General features: G+C 32.0%; 1 protein-coding gene across 3 annotated transcripts in view; it reads left to right on the forward strand.

Annotated features, from left to right (window-relative positions):
- Positions 1 to 19479, forward strand: part of CHIC1 (cysteine rich hydrophobic domain 1) — a 138149-nt gene that overhangs the window by 92861 nt on the left and 25809 nt on the right. For 2 of the 3 annotated variants that reach the window (XM_074278342.1, XM_074278344.1), the window contains one exon: positions 1491 to 8214. The exons of the other annotated variant lie outside the window; for it this stretch is intronic. In XM_074278342.1, coding sequence (XP_074134443.1) covers positions 1491 to 1529 — 39 coding nt within the window. In that variant the 3' untranslated portion in view covers positions 1530 to 8214. Of the gene's footprint in view, positions 1 to 1490; positions 8215 to 19479 lie in introns of those variants that run through there. 3 annotated transcript variants of the gene reach the window in all.

The following is a 19479-nucleotide window of genomic DNA, read 5'->3' on the forward strand; positions in this document are numbered from 1 at the left end:
ATATTCCTTGTAGAACAACATAAATATTCCCATTAACTTAAATAGGTTATGATATAATTATCCATTATAGATTTATGAAAATTTTTTCTTTAACATATTTTTAGTCAGTACCACATCTTGGGTTAATTAAATTACCCTTTAAATATACTTACAAAATGATTTTAATAATAATAATAATAATAGTAATAATGATAATAACTATATATAGAGCTTACTATGTGCTAGGTACTGTGTTAAGCTCTTTGTTATTATGTAATTTAATCTTTACAACAATTCTTTGAGGTAGGTATTACTATTATCCTTATTTTACAGATGGGGTCACATAGTTGGTAAGTGTACAAAGTTGTATTTGAACTCATATCTTCCTGACACCAGGTCTGGCATTCTGTCTACCTATGCCATCTACTGAAAAGTTATAATAGTAGTTTACTATTATTCTAGGTTATAAAATCTTCTATTGAATTTTAAACTTCTTGAGGGCAGAGACTATATTTTATTTCATCTTTGTGTTTGTGAAGCATTAGTCAATATTTTGAATGAATACTTAATTCATTCATTGAACCAGAAAGTAGTACTTTTTGTTTCTATTAAATTTAAATTTTCTGAACTTCAAGAATGGTACACAATTTCTGTCGAAACAAGATTTGGCGAACATTTATTTCTTTGTTCATTCTGTTCCATTTGTAAGATGCAGAAAAAAGATTGGAGTTAGCAGAAGTACTAAATATCCTCGGAGTAGCCAATGTTGGACCTCTATGTCGCCTTAAGGGTTGTATTTGTAGATGTTGCTATTCCCTAAAAACTGACGTTGTGCAAAATGTGCACGTTGCATCCTCAATCATAAAATACCTGATGTACTCAAAATAATGATACAATTTTTTCTTAAAAGTTTTTCTTGAGAACTTGTTTCAATTAAACTGAGAATAGTTAATAGAGACCACCAATTGGCAAAATAATGAGAAGAAAGCAAATATAAAGGAATACAAAAGCAAAAGAGACAGTGAAAATGGGACACCAGGAATATCTCAAAGAACCCCAAATGCCCCATTATTAAAAAATCTCTTCCACAAGTAAGACTGACTTTTTCCTTTTGCTGATGACTGCTTGTAGACAAGGTATGAATAGGGTGTATTCCTTATGATCTAATTGATTTTATGCATGAGACTGATTTTTGTTATTGTTGTTTGGCTTTGCTTAGGTTTCTAAACTCTGTTAGGGCTTGTATTTCAGTTTCATAGTATTGAAGACCTTTGGGTAGGTACAAATCCTAATGTATGTTTTTTTGCTCTCTTTATTATATTTATGGATATGATTAGAAGAATTATAATATCTTTACTTGCAGAAATGTGTATGTTGATGCTCATGTTATTCAGTGCTTGAAAGGCAGCATATCTGCATTTGAGGGGAAAGATTAATGAAAGATAAAGCCATGATCACCAAATTTTTCCTTCCCAAGACTATTCTTCACTTCAAAAATCTGTCTCTTTAAGGATTTTAGAATAAAATATGGCAATGGCATTCAAAAATGAAAGCGAATGGAGAAGCATATTGTAACAGAAAGATAACTTGTTTTGGAGTTAAATGAATCAAGTTTGAATTCTAGTTCTGCCACAGTTCAGCTGTTCTATATCTTAATGTCCTTTTTTTTAAAAAAAATTAGACCAAATGTTCTCTTAGGTCCATCATGGCTTTAAATTCTATGATCCTTATATACATGTCTATGAATGTATGAAGCATCTGTGATGATATAAACATAGGATACTCTTGTCTTGGAAATGATCTTCACCAAGTAGAACACTACTCATTTATGGTACAGGGAGCTTAAAACACCTAGACACTTAAGCTATGCCACAGTTAAATGGCTGCTAAGCATCAGAGTTGGAAATTCAACATATGCATACAAACATATAGGGCTAGAATAATAGATGAGTAAATATAAAATATATTATAAATATTTAACTATATATCATATATATGTGCAAAACTATAACCATATGCATATATTTATGTTTTCATAATACTTTATAAGACTTATAATTTTATTCTTTCCAATTTAAAAAACCACAATAAGGCTCAAAAACGTATATTAACAGGTGATCAGTTTTCTAATTATAAGCCTCTCTAAATTTTGTATGTCTGGTCTTCCAAGGATAAATATGGAGTTTTTCCAGGGACATACTTTTTAGGGTTGGAGTCTCTAAAAAGATGTAAAGAGATATCTATTCTAATTTTCTAATTTCACAGAAGAGGAAACTGGGACCCAAAGAAGTTAAGTGATATGCCCAAGATAATATAGGCAGGAAGCATTAGAGGTAGGATTTGAATCCAATTCTACTGTCTTCTGAGCCAATGTTCTTTCCCTACTTGAAGTCTTTGTATGACCTGTCAAAATTTTTACTTAAGTCTTACACCATTGAAATAACTTGACATTATCTCTAATGATTAAAATATTCAAGTAAGATTTTAATATAAAACAACATTATATAATTTTATAACCCTTAATGTCTCATATTTATAATCTATAGGTCAAATAAATTTTATCCTAAATCATAAAGCATAACAGCTAAAATGTTCATGATAATTATTAGTAAAATAAAATAAAAATACCTAGCATTGATGTAGCATTTTAAGTTTTCCAAAGCATTTATAATATATAGTCTTATTTGGTCCTTTTATAGCCCTGTCATTATTCCCATTTTACAAATGAGAACAGTAAGTCGGAAAGGCATAGTTTTGCTGATTCCAAGTCATTGAATATTATTTAGAAACACTGTTCTTTCATGAAATCCTAAATGGAAAGGATCAGCAAAATTCCTCCTATTATTAGGGCTGATACACCTAGTAGTGCTATCATGTCTTTATTCCATGAATATCTATTTTTTGTTAAAGGTTTTTATTTTCAACACATATGCATGTATCATTTTCAACATTCATCCTTGCAAAACCTTGTGTTCTAAAATTTTCCTCCCTTCTTCCCACCCCATCCCCTAGTTGGCAAGTAATTCAACACATGTTAAACATGTGCAATTTTCATGAATACATTTAACAATTGAATGTATCATACAGATAAGAAGCAGCAAGGTATAATTCAGTCTGTTTTCAAATGGCCTGGGAGCTACATTTGTAAATAAAAAGGTTTATTGTGTAAAAACCATTCTTAGTTCAAAAGTCATACAAAAATAAAAGCTGGCTGTATTTGACTTTCAGGTAGTCATTTGCCTATCCACAAAGTAATATGTGGATTATTATTCGCCTCAGAGCCAGGAAAAATGAGTTCAAGTCATCCTCTAAAGTATGCTAGCTAGGAGTGACTCCTGGGCAAGGCCTTTAACCTGCATGTTAGGCAGATCTTTAAGACTGGAAATTGTAAACAGAATTTGGTCTTACTAGGTAAAATTGGACGTATCCTATGCCAACAAAATCAAAGATCCAATGCATCCTATAAAATTATGAAGATAATGTAATAAATATAAAAGTATTTTCAAAATAAAAGCACCACAAAATGTCACTATTTTATTAATATGTAATATCTTGCATTGCAATCTAATGTTGCTGTAAATCCTCTCAATTGCTTTCAGTGCATGACCTATTATATGGGGAAGATTTTTTCTTTCTTTGATTATTTAACTCAAAATTAAGTAAAAATCAATGTGAAGATTATTATGTTTTTAAAATTCTGCATATAGGAAAATTACAGAAAGATAATGCAAAATGAATTCTGAGCATATTAACTGCATAAAAATCAAGGATTTCCAAAAGATTTGATGATTCAGTATATATTGAAATCATTCACTACTATAGATTATATTCCTATACCAAAATGGAGTTTTTCTGAATAAGGTAAGATGCAATTAATGCTTCTAAATCCCTAAATGCTGAAAAACAGTATGTTATGTGTGACAGAACTTAGAAACATCATCAATTCCATTTGAACTCAACGTATGTTCTGAATAATCTGTCTTGAACTATGTAAAAGACTTAATTCCACACTAGACATTGATTATTTTTTACTATTAAAAAGAAAAATGCCTTGCCCTCAAATGCTAATCTTATTCCAGTCTGGAGTCTGATCCTGCTACCTGTTTGTACTTATTAATTTTCATTTGCCAATTTCTCTCCTTTATATTCATAGAACCTAGAATACAAGAAAACCCACACAATTAACATTCATTATTGTTTGTACCTAAAATCACAAGTTTTTTTGAAGGATAAAAATCAGTCTGACATTATTTTTACTCAAGGTACAGTTTTCCATTTCCAAATTTTAGTCACATTCTGTTTCTACAATAATATATATCCTCATTTTATACAATAAGCACATGAAAATTACATGTGGGAAAAATATATCTAATAGTCAAATTTCTATAATATTCAAGTGAACATACATTTCAGTGCAAGGGAGAGTCAAAGAAAATATCATTAAGAAAGAATTATTTTTCTGGTACACACACGCACACACACACACACACATGCATGCACACATACACACACACACGCACACATATATATCCAGGAGAATGCTGTGTATACCAACACATTTATTTTATGATGATTAAAAAACATCCTGTAACATTTTACTGTGAAGATTTGGAGGAACTGTTAGATATAAATAGTATTGCCAAATAAAGTAATACTTGAAGGATATAGGTCCAGATTATAAAGTTAAAAATCATATGTAGAAATATATTTTTAAAATAAGCCTAGGAATTATCATCTTCTCCCTAAGTATCAAAAGAATGCAGTGCTATGGGGCACTTCAGATGATCACTTTCTGATTCCTTTTTTTTTCCCTGAGGCTGGGGTTAAGTGACTTGCCCAGGGTCACACAGCTAGGCAGTGTTAAGTGTCTGAGACCACATTTGAACTTGGGTCCTCCTGAATTCAAGGCTGGTGCTCTATCCACTGCGCCACCTAGCTGCCCCAAATGATTACTTTCTAATGAGCCATGCTTTAAAAAGGAGAGAGTATGGTTTGCTCAGTACTCTGGAAATACATTGTGCCAGTCAAAGCCAAAAAGAAATAATTAAATAATCATCAAAAAGATAAACACAGAAAAAAGAAAAAAGAGAATGGGAAGAGGCAAAATATAGTTGTAGCCTTATTATGAAATTTAAGTTAATACCAACAGGAACTGGCACTACTGCAAAATATGTAAGCTATAAGATATTCAAAGTGAGAATAATGCTTCTGATTGAAACAAAAGCTACTGTCTCTGTACTTTGTAGCAATAGGATTTTAAAATATGGGAAAAAAGTATCTTGCATTTTTTAGCTTTTCTAAACTGAAAAACACATCCTTCTTTTGTAGGGTTACCATACAAGTCTTAATATGAGAAAAAAAGAGAAACACTTGCTCCTATGAAAATACACAGTTAACAGTCTATAAATACATAAGCACATGTACACACACACATACACACACATCACACCATATCTCACTAGGGATGATAACTTTGAAACTGCAGTTAAGGTATCAAAATCATAGAAGCAGACAGATATTCTGTCATTCACTAATAAAACAAGAGGGGAAAAAAGAGGAAATATGCCTACGTCACAAAAAAACTGCAGTCTTTATTCACAAAGATATTTACAAGTGGATTTTAAACTTTTACTCTCTGACTTTACTAATAGAGAGTAACTATAAATAGAAAATTAGAAAAATCCTTTTTTAATGTCAAAAGAAAAAAAGAGAAAGATATATTTAAATGCTTATATTAAAATGTAATTAAATATCCTAGCAAATTTTAATAACCCCCAAATGTATATAATATAATTGGTAACTTTTTTTGACATTGAATGGAACAAAAATGGAAAACATCTTAACAGTTTCACTTAAAAAAACCCAAATATTTCCAGTAGTCTTGTCTAATATGTGAAAATTTTCACATATGGTAACATAAATGCATAATATAAAAATGTTGTATTCGAGGATTTGTCTTAAATGACATCCTGGTAGAAAAAAAGAGAATGGACAAGGAATGGGGAAAAAGCTGTGTTGCATAATGTGACGCTGTGTGTAGCAGAGAGAGTACTGGTTTGGGGATAAGGAAGGCTGGGTTCAAACAGTACTTCAGATTCTTACAAGGTGTATGATGCTTAAGCAAGTTACTTAACTTCTTTGGGCCTTAGCTGCTTCAACTTTAAAATTATGGGTTTGGATTTGATGACCTTTAAGGTCCTTTCTAGTTTTGAATCTTTGATCCTATGGGGAAATAACCCTGAAGTATTATTAAATATAAATTTTCTTATTTAATCTTAAATTGAAATTTATAGAGTGAAAATACACACTCTTAAGATGTAACAAGTCAATATTTTGTATATAGCAATAGTTTCCTAAAAATGAGTTTAAGCCCTTTATATATATCAAGATTATTCCTTGGAAGTAAACCCCATTGGAAGTTACATTTAATTATTTCAGGATGTTAGCAGTTTTGGGAACAGTTAGAGAGAATGTGTGGCCTAGATAAGGAAGATCTGAGTTCAAATCTGGTTTCATACATTTATTAGACCTGTGTGACTCTGGGCAAGTCACTTAAACTATTTTGCTTCAGTTCCTCATGTGTAAAATGAGACAGGGAAAGAAATGGCTAGCCACAGTATATTTGCCAAGAAAAATCCAAATAATGTCACAAAGAATTGAACACAGTAGAAATAACTGACCAATAAAAAGTTAGCAATCTAGAAAACTGACTAAGCTTAAAATAGCTTCCCAAAGTACATAACATACTTCAAGAAATCAGAGTAGATAATTGGGGAATCTGATTTATTGCATCTTTTGCATTCTGGGAGCTATGAAAGGGGAAGGAATAATTATGCACATTTTTAAAAAGCAAAAGCTGAAGTGCATTCAGGGAAAATATTTTTTAAAATTATTTTTGGTCCAAACAATGTTTTTTTATGTATAAAAACATCCTAGAATAGAAACCTCCTTTAAATTAGGTGAATCAGCAATTATTTGTGTCTTATTGTTATAGATATCTGGGGCACTGAAGAGCTATCACTTGTTCCTAAATCACAAAGTTTGTGTTTGTCAGAGGTGAGACCTGGAACCAATTGTCCTGATTCCAAGGATAAGCCTTAGTTCACTATAGCATAGTAGCTCTCAATTCAGGGGAGGAGACGTGTACACCAAAATACAAATATGATTCTAGTCCTTTTAAATAACAATTTCGCCTCGCTATAACTGGTTCTATACATAAAAATGTATGAACAGAGAAACAAATGAATCTCTTATTCCATTAATATCATGACAATTACACCATCTATATTTCCCTTACCACTCATTTTTTGAGATTTTAAAGGAAGAGATATAGAGTCCACAGTCTTTATGAGGTCAGATTTTCTATAAAAAATGTAAGCCTGACTTTTGCTGGCACCTAATCAATCTTATTGCCCACAATTTTTACAGACATTTACTTAGGATAGAACAACTTTAACTCTCACTGGAGGAAAATGCTATTTGTGCTTTGATCCTTATAATGATTGAACTAGATAAGTTGTTATTCAAAATTAAGATTCTATAATTCAAAGATGAAAACTTCTCAACATTTGACAACTATTTATTATGTGCTTAGCATATGCAAAACCTCTGATATAGTCAGTAGGGAAATCAGTATAGAAATTTGCCAAACTCAGTATAAGCAAAGAAGTTTTTGAAAATGATGAATATTTATCTTAAGACAATTTATTTTAAAAATGTTTTCATGGAATGAAGGTCTAAATGTGCATGGTCTAGGCCTATTTTTCTAAATAATAATCAAATATCATTTAAAGAATATCCAAATTTTCTTCACCGATACCTTAGAGTTGATTTAAATTGTGCTGGAAATGCATGTGCATATACACATACATATATGTATGAATATTAATCCTACCATATGTATTCCAAAAATTTTATCATTTTATTTAATTGAAAATATTTCTTCATACCTACTTGTGCCATTAACTATTCGACTAGCATTAAGATCTATGAGATTTGTTTCTTAGATATAATTTTAGATTTTTAAATAACAAACATAAGTTGAGAAAATGAACTCTAAAATATGACTGTATTTTGGGGTTCAGGAACTATTTAAATTGTGTCAAACACTCATAAAATAGGAAACACAGTCTCAGCTACAACAGGTTTACTTTCTTTACATAAGAGTTTTAGTATTTTGTGGATGTGATTTTGAATATTTTTCTGAAATTATTCAAGAACAACAAAGTATTTATTTTTTCCTCAACTAACTATATATAATTGTGGCATTGGGATATTGGAATTAGACATATATAATTTGCAACTTTACTCAGTTTAAAAAAAATCAACAAAATATTTCAACAATTATGTAATATTTACTATAATATAGAAAATTTCACTTTTAACAAAAAGATCTACATTTGGCTGCCAAAACATATAATTTAGAATAAAAATGCAAAGTTAGAAAATGGCAATATTTATATGTTGCTGTCAATGAAAAGCTAATAATAAATTTAACTAGTAACTGCAAATTAATATCCACCTATATAGTTGCGAATGATCAGATTAATTGTAATAAAACTTCCATTGCCTAGTTAGCCCTATTTATGTACTCACTGCAGATATCATAAGTATATTAACCTAATGATTTCTGCAGTGTTCTTGAAAAAGTGAAAGAAATAGGTGTGTTTTTCAAAAGCACACACAAACATACACACACAATGCTCTTGGGTTGCCAGAGCAGCTTCATACTGCACACTTCCTGGCAGAAGAGACACAGGTTTGGCATGTGATTCATCAGGAAGACTTCATTGAACAGAACATGTTGATTGTCAAGGCAGGATACTTGATTCAGTAATCCTTCTCGTGATCATAATTGAAATGTCCCAATCTAGAAATCTTAAGGAGAAAATCCTTAAGCCCCAAATTCATGCTCACAGAAACTAAAAGAAAGACTGAAAAGGATCTAAGCTAGATTCAAAAACAAGTATTTGTAGCTATGGACCTAAGTAAATCTATCATGTAGGCTGTCAATCACATTATATGATAGATACCTTGTCAATTCAATCAGGTGTGTTTTCTTAATGAGCTATAAATTAAGGGCCTAAGTAAACATTTAATTTGAATCAGCTGACTGACATTGATTAAACAAGAAACTGTACTTTCCGGGGCAATTTATCATGGTCATTAAGCTATTCAAAGCAGGAGAATTCTTTATTCCATAGAAGTATTGCATATCATGCAGATATGACTTCTTATAGAATGGAGCCTAAGTTTCATTAAGCAACTATTAATTTCATCAAAATGATTATCTGAAATTAAAATAACAATCTCAAGGATTTTTAACTGCAAGACAGGAAGTGAATAATATTTTTTAAAAAATATTTCCACATAAGATCCTCGGGGGGCGGAGCCAAGATGGCGGAGAAGAAACACACTACTCAGTGAACGTCCTCACTCCCTCACAACCAATTAGATAAATTAAGTCTCAAAATTAGCTCAGGACTGATAGATACCACAAGGACTGGAAGCACGACTTACCAGCTGAAGAGAATCTGGAGTTTCAACAGGAAAGGTCAGTTCTCAGGGGAGGAATAAGAGAGACCAGCACAGACGGTGGGGTAGGGGCACACTGCGCCCATTGCGCTGGGAGGGGCTCTGGGATCAGAGAAGCCACTGAGGTAAAGGAATCTGGCACAGGCTGTTAGCTCTTCTCTGCTAATTATTTAGCAGTTCAGAAGAGAAAGCCAAAATATTTTAAAACTCAGATTAGATTCCCCCCCCCCCACCTTGGGGGTGACTCGGCAGATTCGGCACCAGGGGGTGTGGCCTCAGCTACCTCCTGAGAATAGTTAAGAGACTGACAAGTGGGTGGATACGGCCCAAGGCAACACACACGGCCTAGCTTAGCTGGAGGGAGTGGAACTCAGCTCCAGGAAGTCCCAGAGAAGCGGAACCTTTGAACTAGGGACCGCGGTTTCTGGCAGACACTTCCAGTTTGAGCGCAGGGGCTTCTCACGTCACCTGCTGCAGACATCCACTCCCCACCCGGACACATAGGCTGAGCTTCTTGCTGTCTTCACTATTCTACGCCCTCAAAGCACAGCAGTGCTAATCACCTCTGAGGCACTTCCAGGGAGGGGGTGGGGAACTCTCTCCCAGAGCTCTCTCTTAGCGCGGGCGCAGGGGCCGCTGCATCCATCCGGTCTGGGAGGAAGCTGGTAAAGAAGTAAATAATTTCCTACCCCAGGGACAGACCCCAAAACATTTTTTAAGTATGAGCAAAAAAGCTAGAAAAACTATAGATTCCTTCTATACAGAGAAAGAGCGGGTACCCAACCCCAAGGAAGTTAACAGCAAAGATTCAGAAGATAACAACCTAAAGGGGAACGATTCCTGCCCCCCATCACATAACTCTCTCCTAGAAGAAGCTCTTAAGAAATTGAGGGAGATCGAAGAAAAATGGGGCAAGGAAAGGGAAGTTATGATAGAGAACAACAATGTCCTGAAATTGGAGTTGGAAAAAATAAAGAATTCACAGGAGATGCAGGGAAACAAAATTAGTGAATTAGAAAAGGTTAAAAAAACACAGGAAAGTAGGATTTCTGAATTGGAAAAGATAAAAAAGTCTCAAGAAAATAGAATTTCTGAATTGGAAAAAGAAAATAATTCTCAAAAAAAAAAATTAGGGAAATGGAAAAAAATTCAATAGAGCAAAATAATTCATTTAAAAACGAAATTGGGCATTTACAAAAAGAACTAAAAACTGTGAAAGAAGAAAATAACTCCTTAAAAGTCAGGATGGAACAAATAGAAATGAATGATTCACAGAGAACCCAAGAATCAGTCAAACAAAACAAAAAAAATGAGAAGCTGGAGAACAACGTCAAATACTTACTGGGAAAATCTATAGACCTGGAAAATAGATCTAGGAGAGATAATCTGCGGATTATTGGTCTTCCAGAAAACTATGACCAAAAAAAGAGCCTAGATTCTATTTTACAGGAAATTATCAAAGAGAACTGTCCAGAGATAATAGAAACAGAAGGGAAAGTAGATGTGGAAAGAATTCATCGAACTCCTTCTGAAATAGACCCTAAAAAAAGAACACCACGGAATATTGTGGCTAAGCTGCAGAATTACCACACAAAGGAGAAAATCCTGCAAGCAGCTAGAAAAAAACAATTTAAATACCAAGGTGCCACAATAAGGGTCACCCAAGATCTGGCTGCCTCCACATTAAAAGATAGAAGGGCCTGGAACCTGATATTCCGTAAGGCAAAAGATCAAGGACTGCAACCAAGAATGAACTACCCAGCTAAGTTTAGCATCTTTTTCCACGGAAGAAGATGGTCATTCAATGAAACAGAGGAATTCTATATGTTTCTAAGAAAAAAACCAGACTTAAACAAAAAATTTGATCTACATCCACAAGACTGAAGAGAAACAGAAAAAGGTACACAGAACCCTTGAGAACTGTAACTCTGTTGTGGGTATATAAAAAATACTCAAGGATAACTTGATTTTACTGATATAAAAGAAAAAAAGGGGGGTGTAGTAAAGGGAAGGAGGTCGGTTCAGAAAAAGGGGAAGGAGTGATAAAAAGAGGGAAACTACATCCCAGGAAGAGACATAGAAAATACACCATATCTGAGGGAACTTAGTGAGGGGGAGAATCATTGTGTGAATCTTACTCTCATCAGAAGAGGCTCAAAGAGTAAATAATTAACATATTTGTTTTTCAGAGAATTTTCTCTCACCTCATTAAAAGGGGGGAGAGGAAAAGGGAAAAGGAAAAGGGGAATAAGTGAAGGGACTTGGAGGGAGGGGGGAGGGATCCTAAAAAAAAAAAAAAAAAAAAAAGAGGGAGGGTTGCGCGTCACAAGGGGGGTCTGTAAATTAAATATCGGGGAGGGGGATCAGGGGGGTCAAGGGAAAAAAGCATAATCTGGGGATAATACGATGGCAGGAAATACAGAATTAGTAATTTTAACTATAAATGTAAATGGGATGAACGATCCCATCAAACGGAGACGGATAGTAGATTGGATCAAAAAGCAGAACCCTACAATATGTTGCCTACAGGAAACACACTTAAAGCAGGGAGATACATACAGAGTAAAGGTAAAAGGTTGGAACAGAGCCTATTATGCTTCAGGTAAAGCCAAAAAAGCAGGGGTAGCTATCCTTATCTCAGATCAAGCAAAAGCAGAAGTAGATCTCGTTAAAAAAGATAAGGAAGGAAACTATATCCTGCTGAAAGGTAGCATAAATAATGAAGCCATATCAATACTAAACATATATGCACCAAGTGGTATAGCATCTAACTTTCTAAAGGAAAAGTTAAGAGAACTGCAAGAAGAAATAGACAGTAAAACTATAATAGTGGGAGATCTCAACCTTGCACTCTCAGATTTAGACAAATCAAACCACAAAACAAACAAGAAAGAAATTAAAAAAGTAAATAGAACATTAGAAAAACTAGGTATGATAGACCTTTGGAGAAAACTGAATGGCAATAGGAAGGAATATACTTTCTTCTCAGCAGTTCATGGATCCTATACAAAAATTGACCATATACTAGGACATAAAGATCTCAAAATTAAATGTAGGAAGGCAGAAATAATAAATGCCTTCTTCTCAGATCACAATGCAATAAAAGCTACATTCAGTAAAAAGTTAGGGGTAAATAGACCAAAAAGTAATTGGAAACTGAATAATCTCATCTTAAAGAATGACTGGGTGAAAGAGCAAATTATAGAAACAATTAACAATTTCACCCAAGATAATGATAATGATGAGACATCATATCAAAATCTTTGGGATGCAGCTAAAGCGGTAATAAGGGGAAATTTTATATCTTTAGAGGCTTATTTGAAGAAAATTGAGAAAGAGAAGATTAACGAATTGGGCTTACAACTTAAAAGGCTAGAAAAAGACCAAATTATAAACCCCCAACCAAAAATTAAACTCGAAATACAAAAATTAAAAGGAGAAATCAATAAAATTGAAAGTAAAAAAACTATTGAATTAATAAATAAAACCAAGAGTTGGTTTTATGAAAAAGCCAATAAAATAGATAAACCTTTGGTAAATTTGATCAAAAAAAAGAAAGAGGAAAATCAAATTGATAGTCTTACAAATGAAAAGGGGGATCTTTCCACCAATGAAGAGGAAATTAGAGAAATAATAAGGAGTTACTTTGCCCAACTTTATGCCAATAAATTTGATAACTTAAGTGAAATGGATGACTTCCTCCAAAAATATAGACTCCCTAGATTAACAGAGGAGGAGATAAATTGCTTAAATAGTCCCATTTCAGAAAAAGAAATAGAACAAGCTATTAATCAACTCCCCAGGAAAAAATCCCCAGGGCCAGATGGATTCACATGTGAATTCTACCAAACATTTAAAGAACAATTAGCCCCAATGTTATATAAATTATTTGAAAAAATAGGGGATGAAGGAGTCCTACCAAATTCCTTTTATGACACAGACATGGTACTGATACCTAAACCTGGTAGATCGAAAACTGAGAAAGAAAATTATAGACCAATCTCCTTAATGAATATTGATGCTAAAATCTTAAATAAGATATTAGCAAAAAGACTTCAGAAAATCATCTCCAAGATAATACACTATGATCAAGTAGGATTTATTCCAGGAATGCAGGGCTGGTTTAATATTAGGAAAACTATTAATATAATTGACCATATTAATAATCAAATTAATAAGAACCATATGATCATCTCAATAGATGCAGAAAAAGCATTTGACAAAATCCAACATCCATTCCTACTAAAAACTCTTGAGAGTATAGGAATAAATGGATTATTCCTTAGAATAATCAGGAGTATATATTTAAGACCGTCAGTAAGCATAATATGCAATAGAAATAAACTGCAACCTTTCCCAGTAAGATCAGGAGTGAAACAAGGTTGCCCACTATCACCATTACTATTCAATATAGTACTAGAAACGCTAGCCTCGGCAATAAGAGCCGAGAAAGAGATTCAAGGAATTAGAGTAGGAAATGAGGAAATTAAACTATCACTTTTTGCAGATGACATGATGGTATACTTAGAGAACCCCAAAGACTCTGCTAAAAAGCTACTAGAAATAATTCAAAATTTCAGCAAAGTGGCAGGATACAAAATAAATCCACATAAATCCTCGGCATTTTTATATATCACTAACAAAATGCAACAGCAAGAGATACAAAGAGAAATTCCATTCCAAACAAATGTTGATAGTATAAAATATTTGGGAATCCATCTACCAAAGAAAAGTCAGGAATTATATGAGAAAAATTACAAAACACTTGCCACAAAAATAAAATCAGATTTAAATAATTGGAAAGACATTCAGTGCTCTTGGATAGGCCGAGCGAATATAATAAAGATGACAATACTCCCCAAACTAATCTATTTATTTAGTGCTATACCAATCAGACTCCCAAGAAACTATTTTAATGACCTAGAAAAAATAACAACAAAATTCATATGGAAGAATAAAAGGTCAAGAATTGCAAGGGAACTAATGAAAAAAAACTCAGAGGAAGGTGGTCTAAGTGTACCTGATCTAAAGCTATATTATATAGCAGCAGTCACCAAAACCATTTGGTATTGGCTAAGAAATAGACCGGTAGATCAGTGGAACAGATTAGATACAAAGGACAAAAAAGGGTACATCTATAGCAATCTAATCTTTGACAAACCCAAAGATTCCAACATTAGGGATAAAAATTCATTATTCGGAAAAAACTGTTGGGAAAACTGGAAATTAGTATGGCAGAAATTAGATATGGATCCACACTTAACACCATATACCAAGATAAGATCAAAATGGGTCCATGATTTAGGCATAAAGAGGGAGATAATAAATAGATTAGAGGAACAGAGGATAATCTACCTCTCAGACTTGTGGAGGAGGAAGGAATTTATGACCAGAGGAGAACTAGAGATCATTATTGATCACAAAATAGAAGATTTTGATTACATCAAACTAAAAAGTTTCTGTACAAATAATACTAATGCAAACAAGATTAGAAGGGAAGTAACAAATTGGGAAAATATTTTTAAAAACAAAGGTTCTGACAAAGGTCTCATTTCCAAAATATATAGAGAACTGACCATAATTTATAAGAAACCAAACCATTCTCCAATTGATAAATGGTCAAAGGATATGAACAGACAATTCTCAGAGGAAGAAATTGAAACTATATCCACTCACATGAAAGAGTGTTCCAAATCACTACTGATCAGAGAAATGCAAATTAAGACCACTCTGAGATACCACTACACACCTGTCAGATTGGCTAAGATGACAGGAACAAATAATGACAAATGTTGGAGGGGATGTGGGGAAATTGGGACACTAATACATTGCTGGTGGAGTTGTGAAAGAATCCAGCCATTCTGGAGAGCAATCTGGAATTATGCCCAAAAAGTTATCAAACTGTGCATACCCTTTGACCCAGCAGCGCTACTACTGGGATTATATCCCAAAGAAATACTAAAGAGCGGAAAGAGACATATATGTGCCAAAATGTTTGTGGCAGCTCTTTTTGTTGTAGCTAGAAACTGGAAGATGAATGGATGTCCATCAGTTGGAGAATGGTTGGGTAAATTGTGGTATATGAAAGTTATGGAATATTATTGCTCAGTAAGAAATGACCAGCAGGAGGAATACAGAGAGGCCTGGAGAGACTTACATCAACTGATGCTGAGTGAAATGAGCAGAACCAGAAGATCACTGTACACTTCAACAACGATACTGTATGAGGATGTATTCTGATGGAAGTGGAAATCTTCAACATAAAGAAGATCCAACTCACTTCCAGTTGATCAATGATGGACAGAGGTAGATACACCCAGAGAAGAAAACACTGGGAGGGGAATGTAAATTGTTAGCACTAATATCTGTCTGCCCAGGTTGCATGTACCTTCGGATTCTAATGTTTATTGTGCAACAAGAAAATGATATTCACACACATGTATTGTACTTAGACTATATTGTAACACATGTAAAATGTATGGTATTGCCTGTCATCGGGGGGAGGGAATAAGGGAGGGGGGGTAATTTGGAAAAATGAATACAAGGGATAATATTATAATATATATATATATATATATATATATATATAATAAAAAAAATTAAAAAAAAAAATATTTCCACAGTGAAAATATATCAGTTAATTTAGTCTTTAAAAGTTTTTTCCCCATTTTATTGGTAAAGAGAAAATGGCTTGCAGCAATGTATTTATTAATTGTGAAAACCTGAAACTCTATTATTTTCTTCTTAATAAATTAACCATAAATTTGGTTTCATTTAGCCTAAAAGTATTCATAAAGTCATGCTTAAACAAATAATGTAAAAATGGTATGAACAAATTGGAAAACTAGATATTTAAGTTATGTAGACATAGGTGCAAGATATTTGATTAAGTCAAATGCTGGAATCTAAAGGTCTTTATGTGACAACAAAAGCCACAAAGAACACATAAAATTATCTTAAAGAAATACATTTATCATATACTTTAGGTAATCAAAATGAAAAAAAGAATTCTTTGGTATTACTCTACCTCAATCCCAATTCTCTGATTCTTCATTTTAAAAATTTATTAGATAAAAATAAGCAAAGTACAAACAAAAATGTGAAGGAAAGAATAAATAAAATTATAATGAAGATAAGAAAATTTTATAGTAGGGCAATTACAATGAGTAGGAATCTGAATTATTTATCTAGCCACATTTAATAACTATAAACCCCTGAAAACCTGCCAGAGTTTATATTTACACTTCCAGACATGTTGGCATAACTTACATATACATTATAATAACCTACTGATTTTCTACTTTTTATTTTTGCTTCTTTGTACTTATATAACGATCTCTCATATATGCTTTATTTATTCAAAAAAGTAGTACAGTACATTAAAAAAAACTCTCAAAAATAAAATTTTGGTGGTGGTGGGTTGTAAAGGAACAATTCCTCTGTCATTTAAAAAAATGCATTTTACTATGTTTGTGTTTAATTTTAAATTAAAGAATGAATAAATGAGAAATAATAATAATATTGCTATTATTAACTATAGTTTTGGTTTGGCAAATAAAAACATTGTGGTTAGATCACATTAGTTAATGAAAGCATTAAAATCCTTATTGTAAAATAAGGACTAAGTAATGATGAAGGAAATGGCATGCAGACCAAAATCTTCTGAATCTAGATATATGAAATTATACGTACTTTTGTTTTTGATCTTGATTTAAATAGGACTTTATAAACTATAAATCAAACATTAGATTCTTTATAATTTTTCTATAATACAAATGGATACATTATTTTTCACAATAACACCTATTTCCCTTCATATAATAAAAAGTGAAAAATCAGATGCTACTGATTAAAATGTGTAACTTATGGCCATGTAAAATAAAAAGATAATAAAAAGTTGAGTGCTGATTGCGCAATGGTGCCAGAAGTTTATTATTTGGAAAAGACAAATAGAAAAGGATTCTTTTCAACAAGATAGCCGTTTTTTCACTTTGACAAGGTTAGCTATGATAAATCATACTTTGCTTTTAAAATATAGTGAAGATTAAATAAAAACAATTTGTAAGACAAAGAAATATACAAATAACTCTATTATTTTAAAATGATATAATTTAATATAACCACCAATTATATAAGCATGCATTTTCTAAATCAACTGAGGAATACTCTGGAAACTGGTTGGGTATTTGTTTAGTAGAAGTAAATTTTCAAAATTGTTTAATATTGGTCAGAACAAAAATATTTTGGAACTAAGATGTACTTTTTTCTAATTACAGGAAATAAAATATGAAAATATCTTTTTAAATTCTTGCTAACCTTCTTTATGACTGGATATCGAGGTTAAAAACAGTGTTGAATTTAATCTTTTAAATAGTTAGGAAAATATAATAGCACTATTATTTCAACATGAGAAAAATATTTTATTACTAAAAATAAAGTGATAGACAATAGAATAGAATTTGAGATAACTTCTAGTTATTTGGTGGAATTACAAAATGTGACAATAACTAGCAAAAAAAAGTTTTCCTTAGTTTTTTTTATTACTTGATTTCTTTTAGTTTTAGTGACAAATTACATTTATTTCTATGTTGCTCTATTATTTTTACTGAATTGAGCCAAATTGACATAATGTTTTAAAGTTTAAAAAAAGCATTTAAAATTTTGCAACATAAATTTGAAGTTATTTTATTTCTAAAATGATTACTTTTAGTAATATGAGACATAGAAATACAATATTAGAAGTAAGAAGCGTCTGAAGATTAATATATCTGTCTCATGTGTTCATATATAAAATGCAACAGAGCACAGATTGCTTTGTTTTTTGTCTTTCTATTTTCACTCTTTTGCTTAATACGACAATAGAAGTTTATTACCTGCTTAATAATTGATTGGCTCACAGTGCAATGCCATTTTAGGTTGAATAATTCAATCCAAATTGAGCTATGCTTATAAGAAACAGAAATATAAGAGGCAGAAATAAGAGTGCAATCCATCAACAAAAGAATTTATAGAACTACACAGACTTAGTGTATGCCTCTTTCATAACCCTACACATTAAATAAAACATGACTTAATAATGTTTAAAGTATTAAAGATGAAAATTGATGTTTGCTTTATATTTATTCAAAAATTATTGATATGATTAAAATTGAAATGGTATTCTAATGTGGTCAATTTAATTTTCAGGAAATAGGTTTGTGGATAAATGGATTATAAATGGTATTTAGTGACTATCAATTCAAAACTTCAAGCAAAAGTGTGGAGCTGAATCTCAAAAACTAATTTTTTCTCTGCCTTCTGAGGCCAAATATTCATGACTTATAAACTATTGTTTTATGAATGCTTCTTTTAAACATTTAAAGCTATTTCTAAGCTTTCTTCAACACCTTTTCAGCTTTATTATCTGTCGTTCTGTTCAAATAGTCTTGCTGTTCCTCACATATAACACCCAATTCCTGTCTGTGCCTTGCAAAGTTGTTGTTTATGCTTGTAAAGCTCTCCTCTACTCACCTCTATTTTTCAGAATTCCTCCTTTTTTTTTTTAAAGCTTCAACTCACTGAGTTACATGAGATTTAAAGACTCCTAAATCAGTCTTTTCTCTGTTAACACTTAGAAATTACAGCTTCCCTTCCCCAAATATTCTGTACACATTTTGTATTTACTTATACATGTTTATGATGTTTTTCTCAATACACTGCAAGGTTTTTAAGCACAGTGACTATATTGTAGTCTTATCACAAAGTGAGTGTTCAATAAATGCTTCATAAATCAGCTACTCTTCTTATTAGATGAGTTTTAACTGTATATTAAAACTGAAATATAGATTGCACAGATTTTCTAAATACTGTACTAATTTTATATTACTATCATAAGATGATATAATTACCATTAAAATATTGAAATTCTTTTCCTTTGTTTCTTAAAAAGATATATTTCTTCCTTAATAAATAAAAAAATGATTTAAA

Source organism: Sminthopsis crassicaudata, chromosome X, assembly GCF_048593235.1.
Source record: "Sminthopsis crassicaudata isolate SCR6 chromosome X, ASM4859323v1, whole genome shotgun sequence".
In the NCBI taxonomy this organism is placed as follows: Eukaryota; Metazoa; Chordata; class Mammalia; order Dasyuromorphia; family Dasyuridae; genus Sminthopsis; species Sminthopsis crassicaudata.